General features: G+C 39.7%; 1 protein-coding gene across 4 annotated transcripts in view; it reads left to right on the plus strand.

Annotated features, from left to right (window-relative positions):
* BICC1 (BicC family RNA binding protein 1) overlaps positions 1 to 24,467 on the plus strand; it is a 329,904-nt gene that overhangs the window by 94,607 nt on the left and 210,830 nt on the right. For all 4 annotated transcript variants that reach the window (XM_055274350.2, XM_055274351.2, XM_055274352.2 and 1 more), the window contains exon 2: positions 23,450 to 23,496. In XM_055274350.2, the coding sequence (XP_055130325.1) occupies positions 23,450 to 23,496 (47 nt within the window). The remainder of the gene's footprint in view (positions 1 to 23,449; positions 23,497 to 24,467) is intronic.

A 24,467-nucleotide genomic window follows, 5' to 3' on the forward strand; every position in this document is an offset into this window, starting at 1 on the left:
AGGGTACTGCAGGAGACCAGGGGGTATCTCAGTCCTTATTTCAACCGCATAAGACAGACATTCCCAAAGCAGCCGTTTATTGACCTCCCCCCAGGAATGCATTCCTTTTCCAGGGTATTAATATTCCTTGCTAGGAAAAGATTTAGCGATACCTCTCCCACTTGCACATCCGTTTATAGGCTCTCTGCAAGAAGAAAAATATGGCTCTTTTTGCCTGACCCCGCAGGCAGTCAGACCTTATGGTTGTCTTCCCTTGTTCCCTAAAAATCGCTGTTACTCTGTTCTTTTTCAAGGTGCGCTGATTTCATATTGTTCAAACACACGTTTTACAATGAATTTTTACAGGTGACACAATTATCACAGTGGTCCTGAGGTGACATACATCCTCAGCATATGAAGATAACAGGATTAAGAGATTAAAGACAGCCATAAGAAATTACAAAAGTATTATTTGGGAACTGATAAATGTCGATGAAATCTTCACAATTTATGTTCCTCTGCTGTGGCTCCAGCCGGTCCCTCCATTCAGGGTCCCTGACTTCTCACAACATAAAACTTCATATGGAACCAAAAAAGAGCCTGCATAGCCAAGACAATCCTGGGCAAGAAGAACAAATCTGGAGGCATCACGCTACCTGACTTCAAACTATACCACAAGACTACAGTAACCAAAACAGCATGTTACTGGTACCAAAACAGAGATATGGACCAATGGAACAGAACAGAGGCCTCAGAAATAATACTGCACATCTACAACCATCTGATTTTTGACAAACGTGACACAAACAAGCAATGGGGAAAAGATTCCCTATTCAATAAATGTTGTTGGGAAAACTGGCTAGCCATATGCAGAAAACTGAAACTGGACCCCTTCTTTACACCTATACAAAAATCAACTCAAGATGGGTCAGAGACTTAACTGTAAGACCTAGGACCATAAAAATCCTAGAAGAAAACCTGGGCAATACCATTCAGGATGTAGGCATGGGCAAAGACTTCATGACTAAAGCACCAAAAGCGATGGCAACAAAAGCCAGAATTTATAAATGGGATCTAATTAAACTAAAGAGCTTCTGCACAGCTAAAGAAACTATCATCAGAGTGAACAGGCAACCTACAGAATGGGAGAAAATTTTTGCACTCTATCCATCTGATAAAGGGCTAATACTCAGAATCTACAAAGAGCTTAAACAAATTTACAAGAAAAAAACAACCCCATCAAAAAATGGGCAAAAGATATGAACAGACACTTCTCAAAAGACGTTTATGCAGCCAACAGACATATGAAAAAATGCTCATCATCACTGGTCATTAGAGAAATGCAAATCAAAACCACAATGAGATACCATCTCACACCAGTTAGAATGGCGATCATTAAAAAGGCAACAATAGATGCTGGAGAGGATGTGGAGAAATAGGAATGCTTTTACACTGTTGGTGGGCGTGTAAATTAGTTCAACCATTGTGGAAGACAGTGTAGCAATTCCTCAAGGATATAGAACCAGAAATACCATCTGGCCCAACAATCCCATTACTGGGTGTATACCCAAAGGATTGTAAATCATTCTACTATAAAGACACATGCACACGTATGTTTATTGTGGCACTGTTCACAATAGCAAAAACTTGGAACCAACCCAAATGTCCCTCAGTAATAGACTGGATAAAGAAAATGTGGCACATATACACCATGGAATACTATGCAGCCACAAAGAAGGATGAGTTCATGTTCTTTGCAGGGACGTGATGAAACTGGAAACCATCATTCTCAACAAACTATCACAAGAACAGAAAACCAAACACTGCATGTTCTCACTCATAAGTGGGAGTTGGACAGTGAGAACACATGGACATAGGGAGAGGAACATCACACACCGCGGCCTGTCAGTGGGTGAAGGGCTAGGGGAGGGATAACATTAGGAGAAATACCTAATGTAGGTGACAGGTTGTTGGGTGCAGCAAACCACCATGGCATGTGTATACCTATGTAACAAAACTGCACGTTCTGCACATGTACCCCAGGACTTAAAGTATATTAATAAAAAAAATTCCTCTGAATTTTCTTTTAGTTACCTGTCCTCTTTTTCTCTCTTTAATCCTACCCAGAAAGGGCTTGGGGACAGTACCAGATCAGTGTGACCTGTTTAAGGTATATCTCTATTAAAAAATTCTGAGACCAGTTTTTGTCCTTTTCAAGAGTGGGAGGGTGATGTAAGAGAGAGACTTTTTTCTTATGGGATCTGATTGTCCCCCAAACAGCACTCCTGCTCTGACTAACATGATTTTGATTGTCTTTCACAAAATCTAACTAAAGAGGGTGTGTGTGTGTGTGTCAGTGGGAGCATCTTGCTTGTGTTTTTCTGTGTTTTGTGATTCATTACTTTTTGGAAGTTATTTGGACAAAGATTGTCAAGAATTGCTTCAAAATGCATCCCACAGGCGCTCACGTTCTTGTTTCCTAATTGCTGATGGGGAAGCTTTTCCTCCTCCTGTCATAGTCACTGCTTCTGCCCATGTGTGTCAGGGGGGCTCCTCACGGTTCATACAGCAGCACTGTTTTGAGACATCTGCTCCCAGCCCTTACTGTTACAACATGCATGTCACATAGCACCCCGTTTTTCAAAATCATTTTTGTTGGCTTGTGATTATCCTCATAAAACGTGCTTAATTGGAAGCCTCACAGCTGTAGCTTTCTGTTTATAGCCACTGAGTAGGTACAGTTAAGCTGACTACATTTTACGTGTTGTGAGCCACGGCCAGGGAATGGAGAGATTCAGGCTGTCTTTAAGACAGAGCTATGGGGAGAAGCTGTACAGGACCTACTAGAAGGTAAGCATTCAGGCTTAGATAGACAGTTGAAGAACTTGGTCAAGATGTGCTGTTTTGTACATTCATTTTGACTTTGTTAAACTTAAAATATCCTTTGGAAATGAAACTTTTCTGTACTAGATTTAGTTAGATATATGAGTGAATACAAATTCATATAATATAGTTGACTCTTAAATACTATGGGTTTGAACTATATGGGTCCACTTACATATGGATTTTCTTCCACCTCTGCCACCCCTGAGACCTCAAGACCAACCCTCTTCTTCTGTCTCCTTCTCAGCCTACTCAGTGTGCAGGCAATGAGGATGAAGAACTTTATGATGATCCACTTCCACTTAATGAATAGTAAATATGATTTCCTAGTAATATTTTCTCTAGCTTACTGTATTTTAAGAATACAATATATAATACATGTAACATACAAAATATGTTTTAATCAGCTGTTTATGCTATCTGTAAGGCTTCCAGTCAATAGTAGGGTACTAGTAGCTGAGTTTTAGGGGAGTGAAAAGTTGTACATGGATTTTCTACTTCCAGAGGTGGTTGCTGACCCAACCCCTGTGTTGTTTAAGGGTCAACTAGAATCCTTTTTTTCTCACAAATGGATAATTTAAAATAGAATTAGACTTGATAAAAACTCTTCACTAGTATTTACTTGGGTATTTATGTGTATACATGCCTTTTAGGCAGTCATTTAAAAAATAATATATATATATAACCCAATCAAATTTGGAAAATAAAGAAAATTTAATATAATCATATTCTTCCCTGGCATACACATTTTGATCTTGTGATGAATGTTCCTAGTTTTTATGTGTTTATTTAAAGAATAATAGTTACAATCATGTTTCACATGTAATTTTATAATCCACTTAAAAATCATGCCTTATGTTCTTTTTTATGCAGTTTATTGTAATCATTTTTCCTTATTGCTTCAAAGACTTTTGCAAATCCAAATCATCTTTTCAAATGACCTGAAAATGTTTGAAAAAGTGCCTATATCTAAATTTGCTTAATTCCCATATTGGTTTTTCCTTGTTATATGTATTACTAAGATGACATGTTTGTGGCAATAGTTTTTCTTCTTTCTCTTCTTACTTGGAGTATATTTTTAAGACCTAGACACCTAGGAATAGAATTACTGGATCAAGTACATGGACACTATAGATATTCTTTATATAAACCAAATTATTCCTCAAAATGGTTGTGTGAATTTACACTTCTGCCATTGTACAAACACTACATCATTACTGGTGCTTATGATATTACTGAATCTCAGGGTTGTAATTATATAAATTATACAATCTTCAACTGAGGTAAAATCTTTAAGTTACCTGGGAAAATACACCATTTAAAAAAGGATGGATTCAAGGGTTGTATCTTGAATTGAAGATCAAGAATTTATTTTCAAATCTGTCTCAAATTAATCTAAGCAGATTTAGCAAAATTAGAAAGATATTCTAGAGAATGTTTACATTGTATATTTCAGGATAGGTGTCTCAGCCATGAAGATCCAGAACTTGATAGAGCATTGCCAACTGTTAAAGAGAATAAACTTTTATTACCTTTTTAGAAGGACTTGAATATTTTGAGACTGGTGAATAAACGAGGCCTGAAACATTTAAGTTTCTTGAATTTAAGAAGAAAAATGAGCTTAAGCTTTCCAAAGTAAACAAAGTCGGAAAAGCAGCTGAGAAGATAGAACTGTTCAAGATAATAAATACTTATAGGACCACTATGCAATTGTAGCAGATTCATTTTAATTGAGATAGAATTTGACTCCTTAACCAAAGTTACAATTCTGGGAATAAGAATAAAGTTATGGCTTGGAGTATGACCACTGTGTTTGCATCATAAATGTACGCACATATTTTTTGAAAGGAAATCGAGGTAACATTATGTTACAACTTTTATCCTAGGCCAAAGACTATTACCTAAAAATTACTCTTCAAGCATTGTTTGAAATGAAAACCACATTTAAAGGTGGTTTGCTGCCTACTGATGAAAAATGAATTCATGTTAACAAACTGAGGACTTTAAACAGAATAAATTATAATCAGATGTTAGATTTAGACCAGCTTTAACAAAAACAAATGATTATTTTCAGAGATGAAAACTGATGGCTTAGCCCTCAAAGCATCTATCTTTTTTCAAACTAAATGTCTTGAGAGAAGGGGATCTGCTTAATTTCATAAAAGTAGGTGTGTGATTTGTCAGCAGCAAATTGCTGAGTTTAAGAAATAAGAACTCCCCTAACTCCCCTAAATGTTTCCCTAGGCCTTCTGAATGAGAATGCTTTGATTTGTAGTAACTTGATTATGCAAAGCTATATTTTACAACAGGTTAAAACAGTACCCATTGGGATCATAGACCAGATCCCTTCTGAATGATGACCATTGCTGCCTTTGTTTGCATGTCCACACTTACTCCATAAAGCTCTAGATTATAGAGTTGGTCTTCTTGAGTAAAGAAAATCCCCCAGTTCCACTGGACATCTGCTGATTTACTTTAGCACTTCAGGCCTCTTTTAATGAGATGCAGTATGAGACTGTCTTAGGGCTCAAAAGGCATTTAATAGATCAAGTTTAGAATATTTTAATGTTAACATGTCTGTCAGTGACTGCTTCTACCATCTTTCATTTCACCTTGAAAAACAGCTCTTTTAGGTCATAATGAATTGTGCTAAACACTGAGAGCAAATTTGAACCTCTTACTTGCCTCAGAATAATTAAACAGGAGAATTGTTTCCTCACATTTCTCTGTAATCCTGGGGTTAAGTTAAATATGGGATAGACGGTAATGAGTACAACTAGTTAGGATTATAGGAGGCCAACTTGACTGAGAGTTTGGAAATAAAAAGTATTGATTTCACCATGTGATTCCAGTGGTGTCACAATGCTTGAGACTTACCTGTGTGTAAAATTTACCTGGCATGCTTGCAAAAATGCAGATTCCTAGGATCCCAGAAAGATTAAAATTCAGTGGGATCTGTGGGTGGGGCATAAGAACTTGATTTTTCTCGTGAGCACCCCACTACCTCTGTGTATCTTCAAGTAAGTTGGTATGCCGTCAGTCCACTGTAGAGCATAATAGTTGATACACTTGAGTTAGTCAGTGTGTCCAATGAAAAAATATACATTTTGTGGTATAGTTAAATGTATTAGCAAGTTAAAAGATGGAAGGATCATGCAGATTAATTATCCATTTGGTAGTTCACAGGTCAATTTTGTGGGGAGGGTGAAATTATATAGAATGTACCTTGATGGAGGTGGAATTCTACTTGCAGTGAAAATGCCAATCTTCCATAATAGTTATTATCAGGAGTGGGAGGCCAATAACATTCTGTTGGTACAATTTCTAAAATCATAAAGGAAGTCAATAGAAAAGTGAGCAACTGGTTACTCATTTGGTACTTAAGTAATTACTTAATGAGTAATTTAATACTTAATAGGTAACTAAGTATGTAATAAGTATTGCCAATATTAGTTAGGCCTGTGGAGTTTTTCATAATGGTCTTCAAATTAGTTCAGATCTGTATTTCTGTTATGTGCAAGGGGGTCACTCTTCTTTTTTGAATGCTTCATCTACTCATTGCCTTTCCATCTGTTTGGCCTTTCTTTGCTTCTGCTTTCTGACTAATTCTGCACTTTCAAGAAGACTTCAAAGCAATATGGCCTTCCAGATTTTTGCCACATGGATGGTTCACTTAATTATCCTCTGATAGTCCCACTGGGGAGAGGTGGGGCAGTAGAACTCCTGAGCCTTGCTACTGCTGTATTAAGGGCCACAGTGATAAACTAACATTGTTGTCTTATAGTCTGTTTGATATTTAGACTACTCAAATTTAACCATAATCTTTAAAAATAAAATGTAAATGTAAATACTATTAGGTCATGAACAAAAAAAATTAAGCGGCCGGGTATGGTGGCTCATGCCTGTAATTCCAGCACTTTGGGAGGCCAAGGTGAGTGGATCACGAGGTCAGGAGATCGAGACCATCCTGATCCAACCCCATCTCTACTAAAAATACAAAAAAATTAGCCAGGAGTGGTGGCGGGTGCCTGTAGTCCCAGCTACTTGGGAGGCTGAGGCAGGAGAATGGCGTGAACCCGGGAGGCAAAGCTGCAGTGAACCGAGATCACACCGCTGCACTCCAGCCTGGGTGACAGAGCAGGGGAAAAATAAAATAAAATAAAATTAAGCAAAAGCATAATTTCCATCTTTACAAATCCTGAGTGAATATTAGTTCATGCTTTTATGTATTTAGAAAAGATAGTTGGAATGGTGTCTTAGTCTGCTTGGGCTGCTATAGCAGAATACCGTATACTGGGTAGCTTAGAAATTTATTTCTCACGGTTCTGGAGACTGGGAAGTTCATGATCAAGGTGCTGGCAGATTTAGTGTCCTTTGAAGCCCGACTTTCTGGTTCAGAGGCAGTGCCTTCTGTTTGTGTCCTCACATGGTGGAAGGCAAGAGGCACCTATCTATGTTCTCTCTTATAAGAGTGCTAATCCCATTGTGAGGGTACCACCCTCATGACCTAATGACTTCCCAAGGGCCCTATCTCCTAATAGCATCACCTTGGGGGTTAGCATTTCAACATATGACTTTGAAGGCAAAACATTTAGACCAGAGCAAATGGTCTAGGCCAGATTATCACCCTTGTCCTTTGTATTCTCTTTGTGGTGTGAGTACTAAGCTAAAATAGCCTAGAATATTAAAAATCGTCCCATAATATATACGCATAGTTTAAAAATGAAATAGTATAAAAAGGCTTATGATGAAAACACAGTACCCTTCCCCACAAAACATACTCTGTTCCCTAGATGTAGCTACTTTTTATTCCTTGAGCTGTTTCTTACTGATTCTTCATTTTCGAAATCTATGTTTATTGCATTCTCCCAATTCATTACCTTTAGCCATTGTCTGTTGTATTCTTTTGTGGTAGAAAGGATTTAGTTCTCTACTTTTTTCCTCCTCTGTTTTCCCAATAAAGTTTAATGACAAGTTTTAGTTTAATCAATATTCAGTGTTTATATTTTATTTGTCCTTTGGTATCTATGGGGGATTTGTTCCAGGACCTCCTATGGATACCAAAACCTGATGCTCAAGGCCCTGATATAAAATGGGATAATATTTGGATATAACCTATGCATATCCTCTGTACACTTTAATCTCTAGATTACTTACAGTACCTAATACAATATGAATGATATGCAAATAGTTGTTACACTGTATTGTTTAGAGAATAATGACAAAAAAGGCTGTATTTGTTTAGTATAGACACAATTTTCTGTTGAATATTTTTGATCTACAATTGGTTGAATTCACAGACATGGAAGCCAGGGAATATGGAGCGCTGGCTCTCTATCATCTATGTTGTTGTTTCCTGACAAGCCAACTAATATACAAACATTTCTTTTCCTTTTTTGTCAGAATTTTGTTTTTCCTGGAGTTGGTAATTGCCTTGTTCTTTTTTTCCCCCTTGGGTTTAATTTTTTTTTTTTTTTTTTTGACGGAGTCTTGCTCTGTCGCCCAGGCTGGAGTGCAGTGGCGCAATCTCTGCTCACTGCAAGCTCCATCTCCCGGGTTCACGCCATTCTATTTTTTATACCTATCACAAATTCTTTCTACACTGTCGAATCCTCTCAGAACAATTTTCCACATGGTTAAGATTTCAGATAATCAGTTTTTTTTTTTTCCCCGACAACTTTCTTCTTTGAAGCCTGTTGGCCTGCTTCATCCTTTACTATTTGCCTTCTGGCCTGGCTTCACAGCTGTCAGCATGGAATTTGCTCCCATCCTGGGAATTTCTCCCCACTCTTTTCTATATTTAATCCCCAGTTTCTTATATAAGGGAAAGTCTCAGTTTCTTGGCTAATTTATTCAATTTGATACATACAACCCCTACTAATATATGGAATCCAAGTAGTAGGGAGGTAATTTTTTTCCCCTTGCAACTTAGCGTGCCTGAAAATTTCACCATATCCTTCTACTTAATTGTGGGTTTAGCCAGGTAAAGAATTTTGGGTTGAAAATAATTTTTCCCTAGAATTTAAAGCTTTACTCTCTTGTCATATACCATCTCATGGCTTGAATGAGAATTCTGACACTGTTCTAATTGCCTATGACTTGTTTTTGTCTCTCTGGAAGGTTTTAAGATATTTTTATTTCAAATGTGAAATTTCAGAAGGATATGCTTTGAGTATTTTTTCTTTCATTCAGTTGCAAATTGAATTAGCTCTACTAATATGGAACCTTATGTTTTTTGGTTCTGGACATTTTCTAGTATATTTCTTTGATTAAAAAATACATTTTATGGTCTGTGTTTTCTTTTTCTGGAAATGCGGTTAGTTGGTCTTGGATTTTTTAAAAAGCTATATTTCCTCCTATATTTTGTGTATGTCTTGTTCTTTCTGGGAGAATTTTAAAAAACGTTTCAAATCTTGGGTAGGATTGTGATATTTTTGTTCTCTAAATGTTTCTCTTTTAAAACTGTCGGCCGGGTGCGGTGGCTCACGCCTGTAATCTCAGCACTTTGGGAGGCCGAGGCGGGCGGATCAGCTGTGGTTGGGAGTTTGCGACCAGCCTGACCAACATGGAGAAACACTGTCTCTACTAAAAATACAAAATTAGCCGAGTGTGGTGGTGCATGCCTGTAATCCCAGCTATTTGGGAGGCTGAGGCAGGACAATCCCTTGAACCCAGGAGGCAGAGGTTGCAGTGAGCCGAGATTGCGCCATTGCACTCCAGCCTGGGCAACAAGAGCGAAACTCCATCTCAAAATAAATAAATAAATAAATAAATAAATAAATAAATAAATAAATAAAACTGTCATGCAACTGTTTTTTCTTTTGGGATGGGTGCATTACTTTTTCTTATCTTTCTAATATCAATTGTAAGTTAAAAAATTATCCCATCCTCCATTCTCTTTCTTCATTTCCCAGCCTATCCTTCCTCATCTTCTCCACCTCCTTTATCCTCCTTCTCCTCTCTTCTCTTTCCTTTGCTCTCTCTCTCCTGTCCTTTTCGTCCCCCTTCCCCTTCTCCTCCTCCCCATTCTCTTTCACACTCCTCCCTCACTCTTCCCCATTGGCCTCCCTCACTTTATTCTCTTTGTCATTTCCTCATCTCGTTCTCAATCTCTTCCTTCTGTTATTTTGTTTTGCTTTTGCTTATATTTTGGAGTGAGGCAGTAAAACTCTTTCTGCTTTGGTGTGATTTGTTGACTGGTCCTCACCAGCAAGGGAATGACCTCGTATGCTGATACATTTCATAGTGAGTAACTGCTACATGGCTGTCTTCTGATAGTACAGTCCATAACAGGTAGAGCATTGCATCAGCTGTACACCTGAATTGGAATATGATGCCTAGAACTGGACATGTGGAGAACCCAGGAGCAATCTTGAACCCTGAGGAAATAGCTGTCCTTCCTGGTTTTCATGGTAATATATGGGACTTGAGCAAGTCTAAGTCACTGACACTGAAGCAGTAGCATAGATATGTACTATTTAGAAGATCATTTACTGAAGAAAGGACATTTCCTAAGAGAAACAATATATGGGTATCACTGGTATTATACTCCTAGTATTATACAACTCCTTTGTGGGTGTTCTGGGCCCTGGACACTAAATGTCTGTATCACTACCCCTTCTTCCTCCCCCATTCTATAACAACCATAAAACTACTCCCCACCTCTCCCGCCTCCACTGCCCTAACACCACCTATTACGGAACACCTGTCTGAGGAGTGGGACCTCTGCTGGTGAAGAAAGTGTTCGCCAGCTTGCGGGATTCCCTTTCCCTTTCACCATCACTGGAGAGCTCCCCTTCCTCCCCTGGCCTGTACCGTCTGCCTCCTTCTAGGCACAGGTGCTATTTCATGTGCTCTGAGGCATTGAAAAAAGAAAACGAGTTTTGGAATCAGACATTCATGAGTATTCACAGCATTCTCTCTGCCCAGAATTCCCATTCCCCATGTCCTCATATCTAAATTCTACATTAAATAATCAGTTCAAAAGTCTCTACAGTAGTTATTCTTTGAATTCCTGTGCTTAATCATCTGTGACTCTTCTGTAATGTTTTAGTCTTGTCGTTTTTATTACACAACTATAGGTCCTTAGAGGTCAAAGTAGAAGGCTTCCATTTATTAAATGGTTACAGGGTGCTGCTTTGCATATTTCAGGGGTAAAACAGAGCTTGAGGGAAACTGAAGAATTTGCCCAGAGTTATGCCACTGGTAAATGGCAAACCTAGATTTGAACCTAGACTTTTCGGATTCCATAACTTTTATCTCCTCTCTCTGTGCCTTGTTGCTAAATAAATTTGTATAAGTAAATAAATAAATACATGAGTATTTTAGCATAAAGATGAATAAGCAGCCCTGATGAAAGCAGGCATGTCTTTCCTTTGCCGTCTGTCAACTTCCAGTTTTGGTGGAGAAAATAGCAAAACAGACTGCCTTGTCATGGATTTCTGCATATAACCTGAACTTTAAACATGCCTGGAACACATTTGGTTCTGATTTAAAGCAAGTTGGCTTGCCCCATTGCCATGTTATTACAAATACAAAAGAAATATAAACTTCATTCCATTAAATAACCATCCACATAAACTCTTAAATAGTTTCATGGCTTTGGGCTGGGCCAAAGCTGGATATTAAGGAAATGATTATTAATGTTACATATTTTATTCAAAATGCTCTAATTCTTTTAACCTTCCCTCCATCCCTAAAAGTACCAGTCAACCTTTTCCTTCCTCCCGCAAAATGTTCCCAGGAGGTTAAAACAGATAGAACTTTGATTTCAAGCTGCTGACTCTTACCATTTGGAAATACTCTTTGTTTTCAGTTCCTCATAGCCTGTAGCTGTGTGCTCTACTTGAAACTTTTCAATCCTCCTTGGATAACGGCAAAGTTAGTTAGTATTCCCTATAGCGGTGCTGTACAGTGGAAATATGTGAACCACAAATGTAATTTTATTTTTTATTGCCACATTAAGAAGAGTGAAACAAAACAGGTAAGATTAGTCTTGTAATATTTCTTTGTTTAACCCAATATATAAAAGTAACATCATTTCAACATGTAATCAAAACATTATTAAGATTTTTACATTCTTTTTTTTTACTACGTTTTCAAAATCCTGTTTGCATTTTATACCACAGCATATGTGAATTCAGACTAGCCACGCTTTCAGTGTTCACGAGGCACATGTGGCCAGTGGCTGTCATATTGGATGGTGTAGCTCTATAGGAAGATCAGCATAAGCTCACTGTGGTGTATTAGGTATTCCTGATTCCATTAAACTATGAACATTGTTTAGATTTTGGTAAAGGGTTAGGGTTGTTTTTCTAAAAAGACATTGAAATTATGTAAATACCCAAAGTCTTCAAATAGTGTTATGACCTCAGGCCAGACTAAACGATGCTTCAGGGATTGCTTATATAGGAAGAAATAGCATCTGAAAGCGAGGCATTGGACATGACCAACATTTCTGTTAATCAGTTGGACAGAAATTCCATTGACATATGTTAGGTCATCAGTCCACCAGGAAGTCTTCATTGTCAGGCCAATAAATTTGAAGTTCGAATAAACCCTTAGCAAGAGTTACTGAAAGAGTTCAAGTTAAAAGTTGCTTAAAGCAGTGAGTAATGTAGATGTTCTCAAATTTTTGGGAATATGTATTTCCCTACATTTGATAGCAACAGATGCTTTCTCAAACTAAAATCCCCTAGATGAGAGAATGCTGGCCTTTGCTTGCTTTCTGTTGTGCCCTGAGTGTGGCAGGGCCAGCACTATCTTAGATTGTTCCTGGCATTGGAATATTGGCAGGAAAAAGATTTGACATGTGAAAAAAATCCCCTGCAATCCACATTTTGAGAAGTGTGTGTAATCTGCAGAGTCTTATGGAGCAGCAGTGGTACCCACTGTTAGACAGATTAGGAATCCTCCCCCTAACCTCCATCATAATCTTTCTAATTCTTATTCTGTTAAAATATTTTGTGGGAAATGAAATTTTAAAACACAGTCTCAAAGGATGTCTTGGATGGTTCAATTATTGGCCCATCCTCTTGTCCCAAATTGCCATGGATAATCTATCTCTCTCTTTTTTTTTTTTACTCTGAGCCATAGAGCCCTTTTGTAATGGGGTAAATTTCTGTTTTATTTCATGTTTCATTTGATGTGACCTTTCAGTGAAAGTGGGTTTTCTTTTTAAACAGCCTAGAATTGGAAATGTACACATATACATTTTTCTTTTTCGGTTCACACATTTTGGAGGATGTCTATTTCTGTCTTCTTTGGCTAGCTATTGAGTTTGGATATAACTCACAGAGGTTTTCCGAATACTAGATTATTTACTGTTTTCAGCTTGGAAGATTCTACTATAGGCCTAAACGATTAAAACTTCTCCACTGAGAGCTGCACAAAATCAGTGTTTCATTCTAGAAAGAATTAGGTTGGTTAAAACCTAAGATCTATACCTGGCATGACGTTATTGATTGTCCATTATCTATCTCTGATATTGCATTGGTCATTGTGTCTCCTTAGGCAGCTTATATCTACGTTTGATTTTCGTACTTTTGCCAATGATTGCCTTATACACTGTGGGCTGAAAAAAATGCTGTGACAGACCAGTAATGGTGAAACCTTGGTTCATTCTCAAATAGGAAGATTTAAAAATAATTTTTACCTGAATGTTCTCTAATTAAAAAGCAATTCAAGCTATTTAAAGGTATGCTGAAAAATACAAAGAAAAAATGATAAACAGACCCAAGAATTCTACCACTCAAATAACAAGTGTTATTAATATTTTGGTATTTATCCTTTCAGTCTTTTTTCTAACACATTCACTATGTATCCATATATCTAAATACATGTTTGTTTGTATTTGTGTCTGTATATGTACACGTACAGACTTTTATTCAGAATTTAAGTCATTCTGTACATTCTGTTTTTTTTCTTTTTCTTTTTTTTTTTTTTTTTGAGACAGAATCTCGCACTGTTGCCCAGGCTGGAGTACAGTGTCATGATTTTGGCTCACTGCAACCTGCGCCTCCCAGGTTCAAGAGATTCTCCCGTCTCAGCCTCCCAAGTAGCTGGGATTGCAGGCATGCACCACCACTCCCAGATTATTACTATTATTATTATTATTATTATTTTGCATTTTTAGTAGAGATGGAGTTTCACCATGTTGCCTAGGCTGGTCTCAAACTCCTGACCTCAGGTGATTCTCCCACCTTGGCCTCCCAAAGTGCTGGGATTGCAGGTGTGAGCGCCACTGTGCCCAGCCTGTACATTCTGTTTTTTTTTTTATTTTTTTGAGACGGAGTCTCGCTCTGTCGCCCAGGCTGGAGTGCAGTGGCGCAATCTTGGCTAACTGCAAGCTCCGCCTCCTGGGTTCACACCATTCTCCTGCCTCAGCCTCTCCAAGTAGCTGGGACTACAGGCGCCCACCACCACACCTGGCTAATTTTTTGTATTTTTAGTAGAGATGGGGTTTCACCGTGGTCTCGATCTCCTGACCTCGTGATCCGCCCGCCTCGGCCTCCCAAAGTGCTGGGATTACAAGCGTGAGCCACCATACCGGGCCTGTACATTCTGTTTTATACTTTAAGAAACCAAGTTAAGACTACATTTTTGACCATGGGAATTTAACTGCAAAAATAAAACAATATTTAAGAAAAAATATTAAAAGTGAAGAAGAAAGCCATCCTTAATCCAGCCACTGTTGAGAGAAAAATTATATTTATTTTTGTCTATTCTTAATTTTTCTCAACAGGCCTATTAATTTTTTACAGGCAGGTGAATTTGAATTGTTCACAGTGAAGACTGGTAATTAGTTAGGGAAAAGATAGGGTCTGAAAATTCTCACACTTATGAGATACAGCATTCAGATGATACTTTTCACTGTTGAAATTTAAAGTTAGAAGTGTTCTTCAGTTGGTTAGAGTATTTCAATGATGACTGTGATTTTAATTCAGAAGTGGAAGATACTTTAAGAATGAACTTAATGACTATTTTCTCAGTTGGCTGTCAGAGCTTTGCATGCCATTACAAAGTGCAAGGTATAATTCACGAACATAAAAAGTTTCTCTGGGAATATATAGAAACTGCATCTTCTACATCTTTTGTGCTGATTCCTCTTTCAGTTGAATTGGCTGGGTTGTCAGGGAAACAGTTAACATACAGTTTTCTGGAAACAGTTAATATACAGAATAAAATATATGGCATAGCTCTTTTAGCATATGGATTAAATTGATACAATAAGGGAATGTTTTAAATTTTGAGTAAAATATTTTTGCACAAGCATCAGGCTACCTGAATAATTGTTTATCTTTCAGGTGACTTAAAGGCACAGCAGCGCTCTTAGTTGCAAATGTGTTGAGTTGTGTTAAAAAAAAAAAAAAAGATGGAGAGGAATGCCCTGATTCTTTACAGATTTGAAGAATTATATCTCAATTAATTTTATAATTTGAACTTGGTATTTTCTTGCCCAAATTCCAAAGGGGAAGAAACCCTATTGTTTATGAAGGTAATGTTTAAAGATGTTTCATACTATGTTATAAATATGAAGAACACTGTCCTTGTGTTTTTAGAGTTGGCTCCATAAAGCATCAGATGTTATAATAGAAAAGCATTTCAAAATGAAAAAGACATTTAAACAGAAGTTTCCATGTGCCTCAGGAAGAATTTGAAGTCAAGCTCCCCCACCTCCATTTAATTCAGTCATTAACTGGACTTGCTCTGTAGTTTGGGGGGATTGTAATAGTTTACACCTGTTTCAACTTTTGCTGTTTTTATTGGCAGTGGCTTTTGCCATCCCATATTTCTTGTGAAGCAAAAATATGAAATAAAATATGGCAAAGCATTGGAGAAATTATAATAAACATAAAACATGAATTGTTCAGCTTAAAATATGAAATGCTTTACCTGCACATTCAGCCAGCCACGTTTCAGTAGTATTGAAGTAATTTATTCCCGGAGTTCTGTGTCATGAAAATAAAGACAATTGCTTTCATTGGCAGGAATAATCCAGGGTTTTTACATCCAAGTGAATAAACTTTGGAACATCAGGCAGAAGTTACATTGTAAAGACAGTTTAAGGAAAACCTGCTAAATCATTATATGTGTGCTCATGTTACTGTGGAATAAAAAAGATGGAGTATCAGTGTCTCAGATTGCAAAGACTCAATAGAAGTATTTTACCACAGAGTATAATCAAACTTTAAAGGTCAAGCAATACCATGACATAAAGTATGGTTTGGCCCATTTCACAGGCACCATTTTGCCCTCCAAATATAATGAAAAGGAAATGATTTGAGTCAATATATTATCATATCTCATATATTTTTTTTTCTTCCAATCCAGCTCTCTAATGGTCTCCATATAAGTGCCCTTTGTTCTTCAGATCTAACAGTAGCTGTCCAGCTCCAGTGTTGGGTTAGAAGTGAAATGATTAGCTTTTCAGTGCATTGTCTAGAATGAGAATAGCTAAATTAAATTTATAATAAGTTTAATTTGGGTAGAATTGTGACTGTGAAAAACTCTCTGGGAAAGTTGCTAGGAGAACTGAATTTTAACTTTGGCTTAATCTCACCAGTTAGGTTGCTTTGAATATTTTACAGGTAAGGGTTGTAATTTGAATGAAGGTAGGGCCTTGCCTATTTTGATTCATTAGCATCGAACCTAGGTCCTAAGTATTTGCAGAATGAAAGTGTCAGCTTTTCTGGGTCTGTAAAATGAGCATTTTATTTTATTTATCTTATTTTTTTTAAAATGAGCATTTTAAATGCCTAATTTTATATTGAGAAAAATGTTCTTCAGTGATACCCTTTTCCCCACTCTCTCACTTCTTGGAAAGACTTTATATTTTGATACTAATGAATGTAAACTAAGTGGGAGAAGTAGACTCTCAAATTTGGGCTCAGAAGAATCCATGTTTGGGGGAAGAGACTTTTAGTGAAATGTCAGTCTCTTAATAGGCTCTCATGGCCTTTGATAGCTTTGTCTGCTTGGGGTCAGTGAAAGTCCTTCAGGTGACCTGGCATCCTGGGAATGAAATGAGTATGCTTTTCCCTAGGAAGTGCTAATGATTGGGACTCAACACCGTTTGCACCTGAGACCATGATCTAACCAACAATTCATCAGGGTCTTTTACCAAGGTATTTATGGGCTTGGGAAATGGATACATCAGAATTGAGGTAAAATCAGGCTCAGATTGAGAATTTCTTGCACACAAACACTTGGAGTAAAAAAGTCCAAAGATTTTAGCTGCCAAAGAATGTAATTTGCCATTTCTGGCTCCTTGCCTGCTGTTTTCCCTCAAATAATAAACTCAATAAAGGTGCAGGTTTCTGGTTAAATTTTAGTGATTTTTTTCACCTTGGAACAGAGGTAATAATAGTTTAAGTCTAACTTAGGAAATCTTTCCCTTTTTATTCATCTGGAGGTTGAAGGGCCATTCTGTGAAGTGTGTTTAGTGTTTTGATGGACTTGGAATGAAGGGGTGTGACAAAGTGTGATGTAATGAGTTTGTCTTGAGCAAAATAAATCTCAAGGAAGTTTCTGTAATAAATATAGTTGTATAATGAAATTTCAACAGATGAATTCTAAATTGTGAAGGAATTTCCTGTGGTAAAAAGGGCGATTATCTACTTTGCTTGATAGACCTTTGAAAATATATTTGATTCTAAAAATTTCTTTTCACAGAAGAGTTTCCTCAATGCCACTAGATTTTTTTTTGAATCTCCATGTCCTTATCTGCTACTTTCATTGCCATATGAAAGTGGGTATCATTGAGGGTGGCTCTTTTAAAACTATTTTTAGCCTTAGACAAAGACAGCTAGGAATTGGCTAAGTGCCCCCCAAGATACTTTTCATTAGATTTCAGCACTGACCTTTTTATCTTGCCTGGGTGTTCCCTTTAGCTAGGGCCACCCACACTTGCCAATTTGCTTAGAAGTTTGTTCAACTTTACTTTTTATGTTTTTATTGAGCTTTAATACTGGTATATTTTCAAGTTAGAGAATGAAAATCATTGTTTGCAGAGCAAACTACAGATAATTTATTTGTAGAAATGTGTGATTCAAATGCCCTACATCAGTGTGTAAGAAAAATGGATGTGCTGCAGTCAAGAATAAGCCAAGGCAGACATCCAGTTCAGCATGACTCAGCGAGTTTGGAGTGTAGGCACACAACTCCACTCATTATGTAACCATGCCACATGAGGTGCATTAGGTGTCCACCCACATGAGCTCGTGCTTTGCTCAGAGCCACTACTGTCTGTAAAAGGTATAATTACCCTGCTGACACTACATGCAACTTGTGCCCCGGTCGGCTTGTTCATGCCAAAAGAGAGAATAAAGCCATGTTGAAACCCCCTACAATTCCTCCAGTGTTCTTTCAGTTGTCTGCCACTCGTCCATCCACTCCTCAGTCCTCAACTTGGGCTGGAACCTAGGACTTGGCATGACACTTGGCATAGTCAGCAGGATACTGAGGAGGGTGAGCCTTCGGTCCCCACTGATTCCAGGTTGGGCATGTGACTGCAACATGAGTTGTGGTGCCCAGTGGCAGCTGTACTGCTTAATGGGCTCTGGTGGAAACCTAAGTGGCAGTAGATTGGTCCCCCATGAGCGTGGAAAAGGTGCTGAAGCAGCTGGAAGTGCAAAGCCATGAGAAGGAGTGAGCTTTTGCTGGCAGAGTTGGGTAGGTATTTTTGAATGCACTATGAAAAGTACACACCCAGTCCCTGAGGGATGCAGCAGAGGTAAGGGCCCTCCAGGTGCAGGCTGGGTGCCTAGAGGCCTGGCTACACAGCTCAGAAAAAGATTTAGAAGCTGCCGTAAATGGAGACCTTCAGGCACAGGCGGGGTGCCTGGAGGCCAGGCTACAGAGCTCGGAAAAGGAATTAGAGGCTGCTGTGAATGCAGGCCTGGGGCTGTTGTCTCAGCTGGAGACCCCCACTCTGATACCGAGGAGGCTGTTAGTGAGACCGAGGGGTCTCCTCCATAAAGAAGGGGAAGATGCCCTGCCTTCAGGGCCCCCCCCTACTGGAGAACAGGGGGCCCTAACAAGTGACATGCTCACAGATATGGATTGATTTGGTTTTGGCCAGGATTGACTGAGAGAAAATCGATAAGCAGCCAAATGAAGTACTCTTAACTTTGTGCAATTCCAGAAAATGCCCCAATGGGAGAAGGACATTGCTGCACAACCTGGTCCCACCCGGGCGCTTCAGCTCAAAGACTCCGTATGTGCTACAGCCAGGTGGGGGTGTAAAGCCTTTTCTGTATGATGAGGGAACTGGCTGAGGTTCGACTTAGGGGAACACCAGATGATTGGAGGCCACATATGGAGTTGATAGTCCATTGTTAAACGTACAGCGAGTGCTGGCGCTGGTAGACACCAGCACAGATAACGTTTTGGGCATGGATATTTCACGTGGCTTGGCAGCCATGCCGTCTATCAGTGGGCTTGACAAAACTGAGACAGTACCACTTTGTGGTGGACTTGGCCAATGCATTCTTTTCCAGAGAGCCAGGAGCAGTTTGCCTTCATGTGAGGGCAACAGTGGACTTTCACAGTGTTGCTGCAGGGCTATCTGCATAGCCCCACCATATGTCATGGTCTTGTTAATGATACTATGTTAACTCCTGATTCTGTTGCAGATTTAGAAGTGACAGTGTTCCCCTTGCCTAGATTTAAGATGGTGCGCCTGAGACCACCTTCCTGGCAGCCAAGTGGGCTATTTAGCAGGCACAAGGCCTACGGGTAGTTGACCAGGGGTACCTGTTTGAGCTGGATGTGCATGTGACCACAGATAGTTTTGGCTGGGGCCTATAGCAGCGCATGGAGTGCTTGAGAATACCAGTAGGCTTTTGGTCCCAACTGTGGAAAGGAGCTGAGCTCCAGTATTCATTGATAGAGAAGCAGTTAGTAACTGTATATGCTGCCCTTCAGGCTCATGAAAGTATGACAGGATGGACTACAGTCGTCGTGCGGATGACTTAGCTGATAGCGGGATGGATGCATTCATGGATAATGACTCCCCAGAATGGGCTAGCACAGACATCCACTTTAGCAAACTGTGGCGCCTACTTGGAGCAGCAGAGTACACTGAATACAAGTCCCTTAGCAGCAGAGTACACTGAATACAAGTCCCTTAGCAGCAGAGTTGCAAGAGGTCTTGGGACTTGTAGTCCTAATGCAAGATAAGGCCATGGGGCCTGAGGCACCCCTCCATTCCTGATAGAGCATGGTATACGAATGGGTCTAGCTGGGGTACTGCTATTGCCTGGACTGCTGTCACAGTTCACCCTAGTACTGATGCCATATAGTTTGATACCAGATGTGGACAAAGTAGCCAATGGGCTGAAATCAGGGCAGCGTGAATGGTTATCACCAAGGCGGTGACACCTACAGTAATCTGCAGCGATAGCTTGGCAGTTTATCGAGGCTTAGCCTTGTGGTTAACTACCTAAAAGTAACAGAAGTGGCCAGTTGGTCCCTGGCCCATATAGGGCCAAGCCATGTGGCAAAACCTATGGGAGGAAGGATGACCTCCTCTGACCAGGTATAGAGATGAATGGTAACCTGTTGTTGCCTGCCCCAGTGCTCCTAAAGGCAGGGAAATAAAAGCTTGGCTAAATGTACAAAGCAGCATTGGTGTAATGTCACCATGAGGTGGTTGCCCACCATAACCTGGAGTTGTTGTTCCCTGTATTACTGCTGTGGCCTCTGGATCCAGGGTTCCACCCTGTGGGCATGTCTCCCCACTAGAAAAACTCCCTCTGCCTAGGGGGTGGAATGTAAGACCTATGTGTTGGGCCTGAGTGTCTGGGACCTGTGTCCCCAGAGCCTATGTGTAAGGTCTTGTGTCGGACCTGTGTGTCTGGGGGCCTGGCTTACATGCCCAGAGCCTATGTATGAGGCCTGTGTGTTGGACCTGTGTGTCCAAGGCCTATGTCTCCCTTGGCTTAGGGGGTGGAGTGTAAGGAAAATGGATCTGCTGTGGTCAAGAATAGGCCAAGGCAGACATCTGGTCTAGCATGTGAGTCTGGAGTTTGGAGCGCACGTACGCAATTCCACTCCTTACATAACTATGTCACATGAGGTGCATTAGGTGATCACCCATGTGAGCTCATGCTTGACTCGGAGCCACTATTGTCTGTAAAAGGTATAATTATCCTGTGGATGCTGTACAAATGGCTTGTGCCTGGGTTGGCTCGTGCCCAGGTTTGCACCCACGGTTCGTGCCCGGCTGACTTGCACCAAGAGAGAGAATAAAGCCATGTCATAACTACCCATGATTCCTCGTGTGTTCTTTCAGCTGCTCGCCATTCGTCTACCCTCTCCCCTTGGTCACCCGCTTGGTCTGGAACCCGACACTTGGTGTGACACAGTGTCTTGGTGCAGTTCATGCTATTGATGATGTGGAATTTGTGCAAAAGTAAAAGTTAAAAAGACATTAGCATTATAGGTTAGTTTGCTTTTGCTGCTGTAACAAGTTGCCACAGTGTAGTAGCTTACAACAATAGAAATCTTACTTTTTGGGTCTGAAATCTGAAGTGGTTTTCACTGGGCTGAAAGCAAGGTGTTAGCAGGGCTGTACTCTCTACAGAGGCCATAGGGAAAGATAATTTCTTTGACTTTTCCAGTTCTTAGAGGCCACCTACATTCCTTGGCTCATGGCCTGTTCCCCTGTCTTTAAATCTTTGTCGTCTCTGATCTGTCTTTTGTTGTTGTGTATCCGTCTCTCCTTGTGCTTCCATTGTCACATCACTTTGTTGTACTTTGAGCCCCCTGCTTCTTTCGTTAAGGACGCGATTACATTGGGCCCATCTGGCCAATTCAAGATAATCTTCCTATCTTTTTACTTAATCACATCTACAAAATCTCTTTTGCAGTGTAAGATTCCAGGGATTAGTACATGAACACCTTTGCTTGGAGCCATTATTCAGCCCTACCACATATTAGAATACAATTTTTAAATTCCTTTTTAGCCCTTGTTTTTGTGTTTTTTTCAGATTGTCCTTGGAATTTCCAGAAACATGTACTCTGCAATCTGTTGTTTGGATAAAAATGTGTTGGTAAAAAATACACATTTCTACAAAAATAGAGATGGTGTCTTATATTTAACTGTAAAATTTAAGTTGGTGAAAAAAGAATGTAAATACTTGTTATTTCTTTGAGGGCAGAGAGAATTTCTCAAGTTTTGAATCTTTTTTTTTTTTTTTTTTTTTGAGACAGAGTCTTGCTCTGTCCCCAGGCTGGAGCGCAGTGGTGCAATCTTGGCTCACTGCAACCTCCGCCTCCCGGGTTCAAACGATTTTCCGGCCTCAGCCTCTCAAGTAGCTGGGACTACAGGCGCTCACCATCACGCCCAGCTAATTTTTGTATTTTTAGTAGAGACAGGGTTTCACTATGTTGGCCAGGATGGTCTTGATCTCTTGACCTTGTGATCCGTCTGCCTCGGCCTCCCAAGTTTTGAATCTTTCACTTAACAATGTCAAAGTTATGGTAGATGCTTGTCAAAACTTGGTAAGTGACAAATGTGATTCTTAAGTGATTGCTCTGCCATATTTCTTAGGTCTTTAATCATTTTAACAAGTGTTCTGGACACACACACACATGCACTTCTGCACACGAACATGGCTGTGCTGAGGTATTACCTAGGAGGTGTTTGGTTTACTGTGGTCTTCCAGACTTTAATTTCCAGTAGTTCTCACTTCAGCACCTTTCTTTGCCCTGGCCAGGCTTCTGTCATTAACCACTATTCCACCCTACGCCTGAATCAGAGTCCTGTTTGGCCTTAGAAAGATGCAGTCCGAGTCTGTTGCAAGCAAGATCCTATTGGCTCTTTATCGCTTCTCTCCTATTAGTCAAATTCCCCACCCCTCAACACAAATGAATACAAAATGTTCATAGTCACAAGACTTAGGAACACAGACTGAGAAATGGGTTTGTCCTGTATTTATAGGCTACCATTTATCTATAAAAATGATGTTCAAATACAGTGATATTTTAATTAATGTTACATGCAATTTTATTGTTGGCTGTGACCTTCACCATTACTGTTTACTTCTCATGGTTTTTTTTCTGTCTTTGTATATACAAATGAAGGAGTGAATTAAAAGTATATGATGCCAACTGAAATTCAAGTAGATTATATAGTCTTTGTAAAGCATAAAATGGAAACAGCTCAGAAGTAGGCCATATACATGAGCCACCTGCTGACAAGGCAGCCTCTTGTGCCTGGGACTGATCACAGATAGGAAGTGCTTGGAATGCTACAGTTGATTACTTTGAGAGTTGCATTTATTCATATAGTTCTTTAACTATGAAAGGACGAGATCACTTTCATCATCTAAGTGTGTAGGGGTTTGTGAGTCTTTCAGACAAAGCAAAAGAGTGTTAAATAATCTAGCGACGTGTAATTGATGGATTGGAGTGCTAGTCTTTACCAGTTTTGCATCCCAGTGAGGCATATTAGCAGGCACTGAGCTGTGGGAGAGCAAGGCTGGCATCTTGTTTGCTTTTGCATTCTCATATCTGATGCTTGAAAGTTTTTTGAATGCATACATTGAAAAAGTATTTTAAATGTGCACATTTTTATTTACAGCTGCTGCTGAAGGGAAAGGCAGAAGTGGGGAAGACTTTTTTCAAAAGGTAAGTTGCCTTTTACTCTTGTCATGGTGATAAGTAAGAGGAAATATACTTATCTCAACAGCTACCCTAGAAGCCGCCGAACGCTCCCCTTCACGTGGAGGAGGACAGGTTTCTATACGGGAGCTGGAAACACTCAGAGCTAGCTAGGAAAAGAGGGGATGCTGTATGAAACTTAACCATTCCAAGAAGTCTCCTTCCAGGGAAAATCTAATGAAATTTTTGCTTAAAGGCAAATAAGCAAAACGTAAGAGGGCTCAGAGGTGGATCAATTCATGTGGCATTCACACTTCATTTGGCTGGCATGTGACATAGGAGGGGGTTATTGTGCAAGGTGAGGTACACTATCCTATATGATGAATATGGTGGGGGAGCTTTTCTAAAGATATTTAAATTAAAACAAATTTTAAAATGTTCTACTGGCCAAATAGAATGTGCCAGACTGCCAGTTTTCCATCCTTGCTAAATTTATAGGCTCAGGCTGTTGCAGTTTAGGTACTATACCCCCTGACTTGGTGTTATCTGACATTGGTTAATCTCCAACTTACACTCAATACCTGAGCATTTCAGAGTGCCCTGGCCTTACCTGGGGCAGGCTTAGCAACAAGAGTAAGACAAGAGAAGACAAATAGCCTGGGTGCAGTGGCTCATGCCTGTAATCCCACCACTTTGGGAGGCTGAGGCTATCGGATTACTTGAGTCCAGGAATTGAAGAGCAGCCTGGGGCAGGGCATGGTGGTGTGCGCCTATAATCCTAGCACTTTGGGAGGCCGAGGCAGGTGGGTCACTTGAGGTCAGGAGTTTGAGACCAGCCTGGCCAAAAGCCTGTCTCTACTAAAAATACAAAAGTTAGCCCGGTGTGGTCGCAGATGCCTGTAATCCCAGTTACTTGAGAGGCTGAGGCATGAGAGTCACTTGAAGCCGGAAGACAGAGGTTGCAGTGAGCTGAGAGTGTGCCACTGTACTCCAGCCTT

Source organism: Symphalangus syndactylus, chromosome 4 (genome assembly GCF_028878055.3).
Source record: "Symphalangus syndactylus isolate Jambi chromosome 4, NHGRI_mSymSyn1-v2.1_pri, whole genome shotgun sequence".
Classification (NCBI taxonomy): domain Eukaryota; kingdom Metazoa; phylum Chordata; class Mammalia; order Primates; family Hylobatidae; genus Symphalangus; species Symphalangus syndactylus.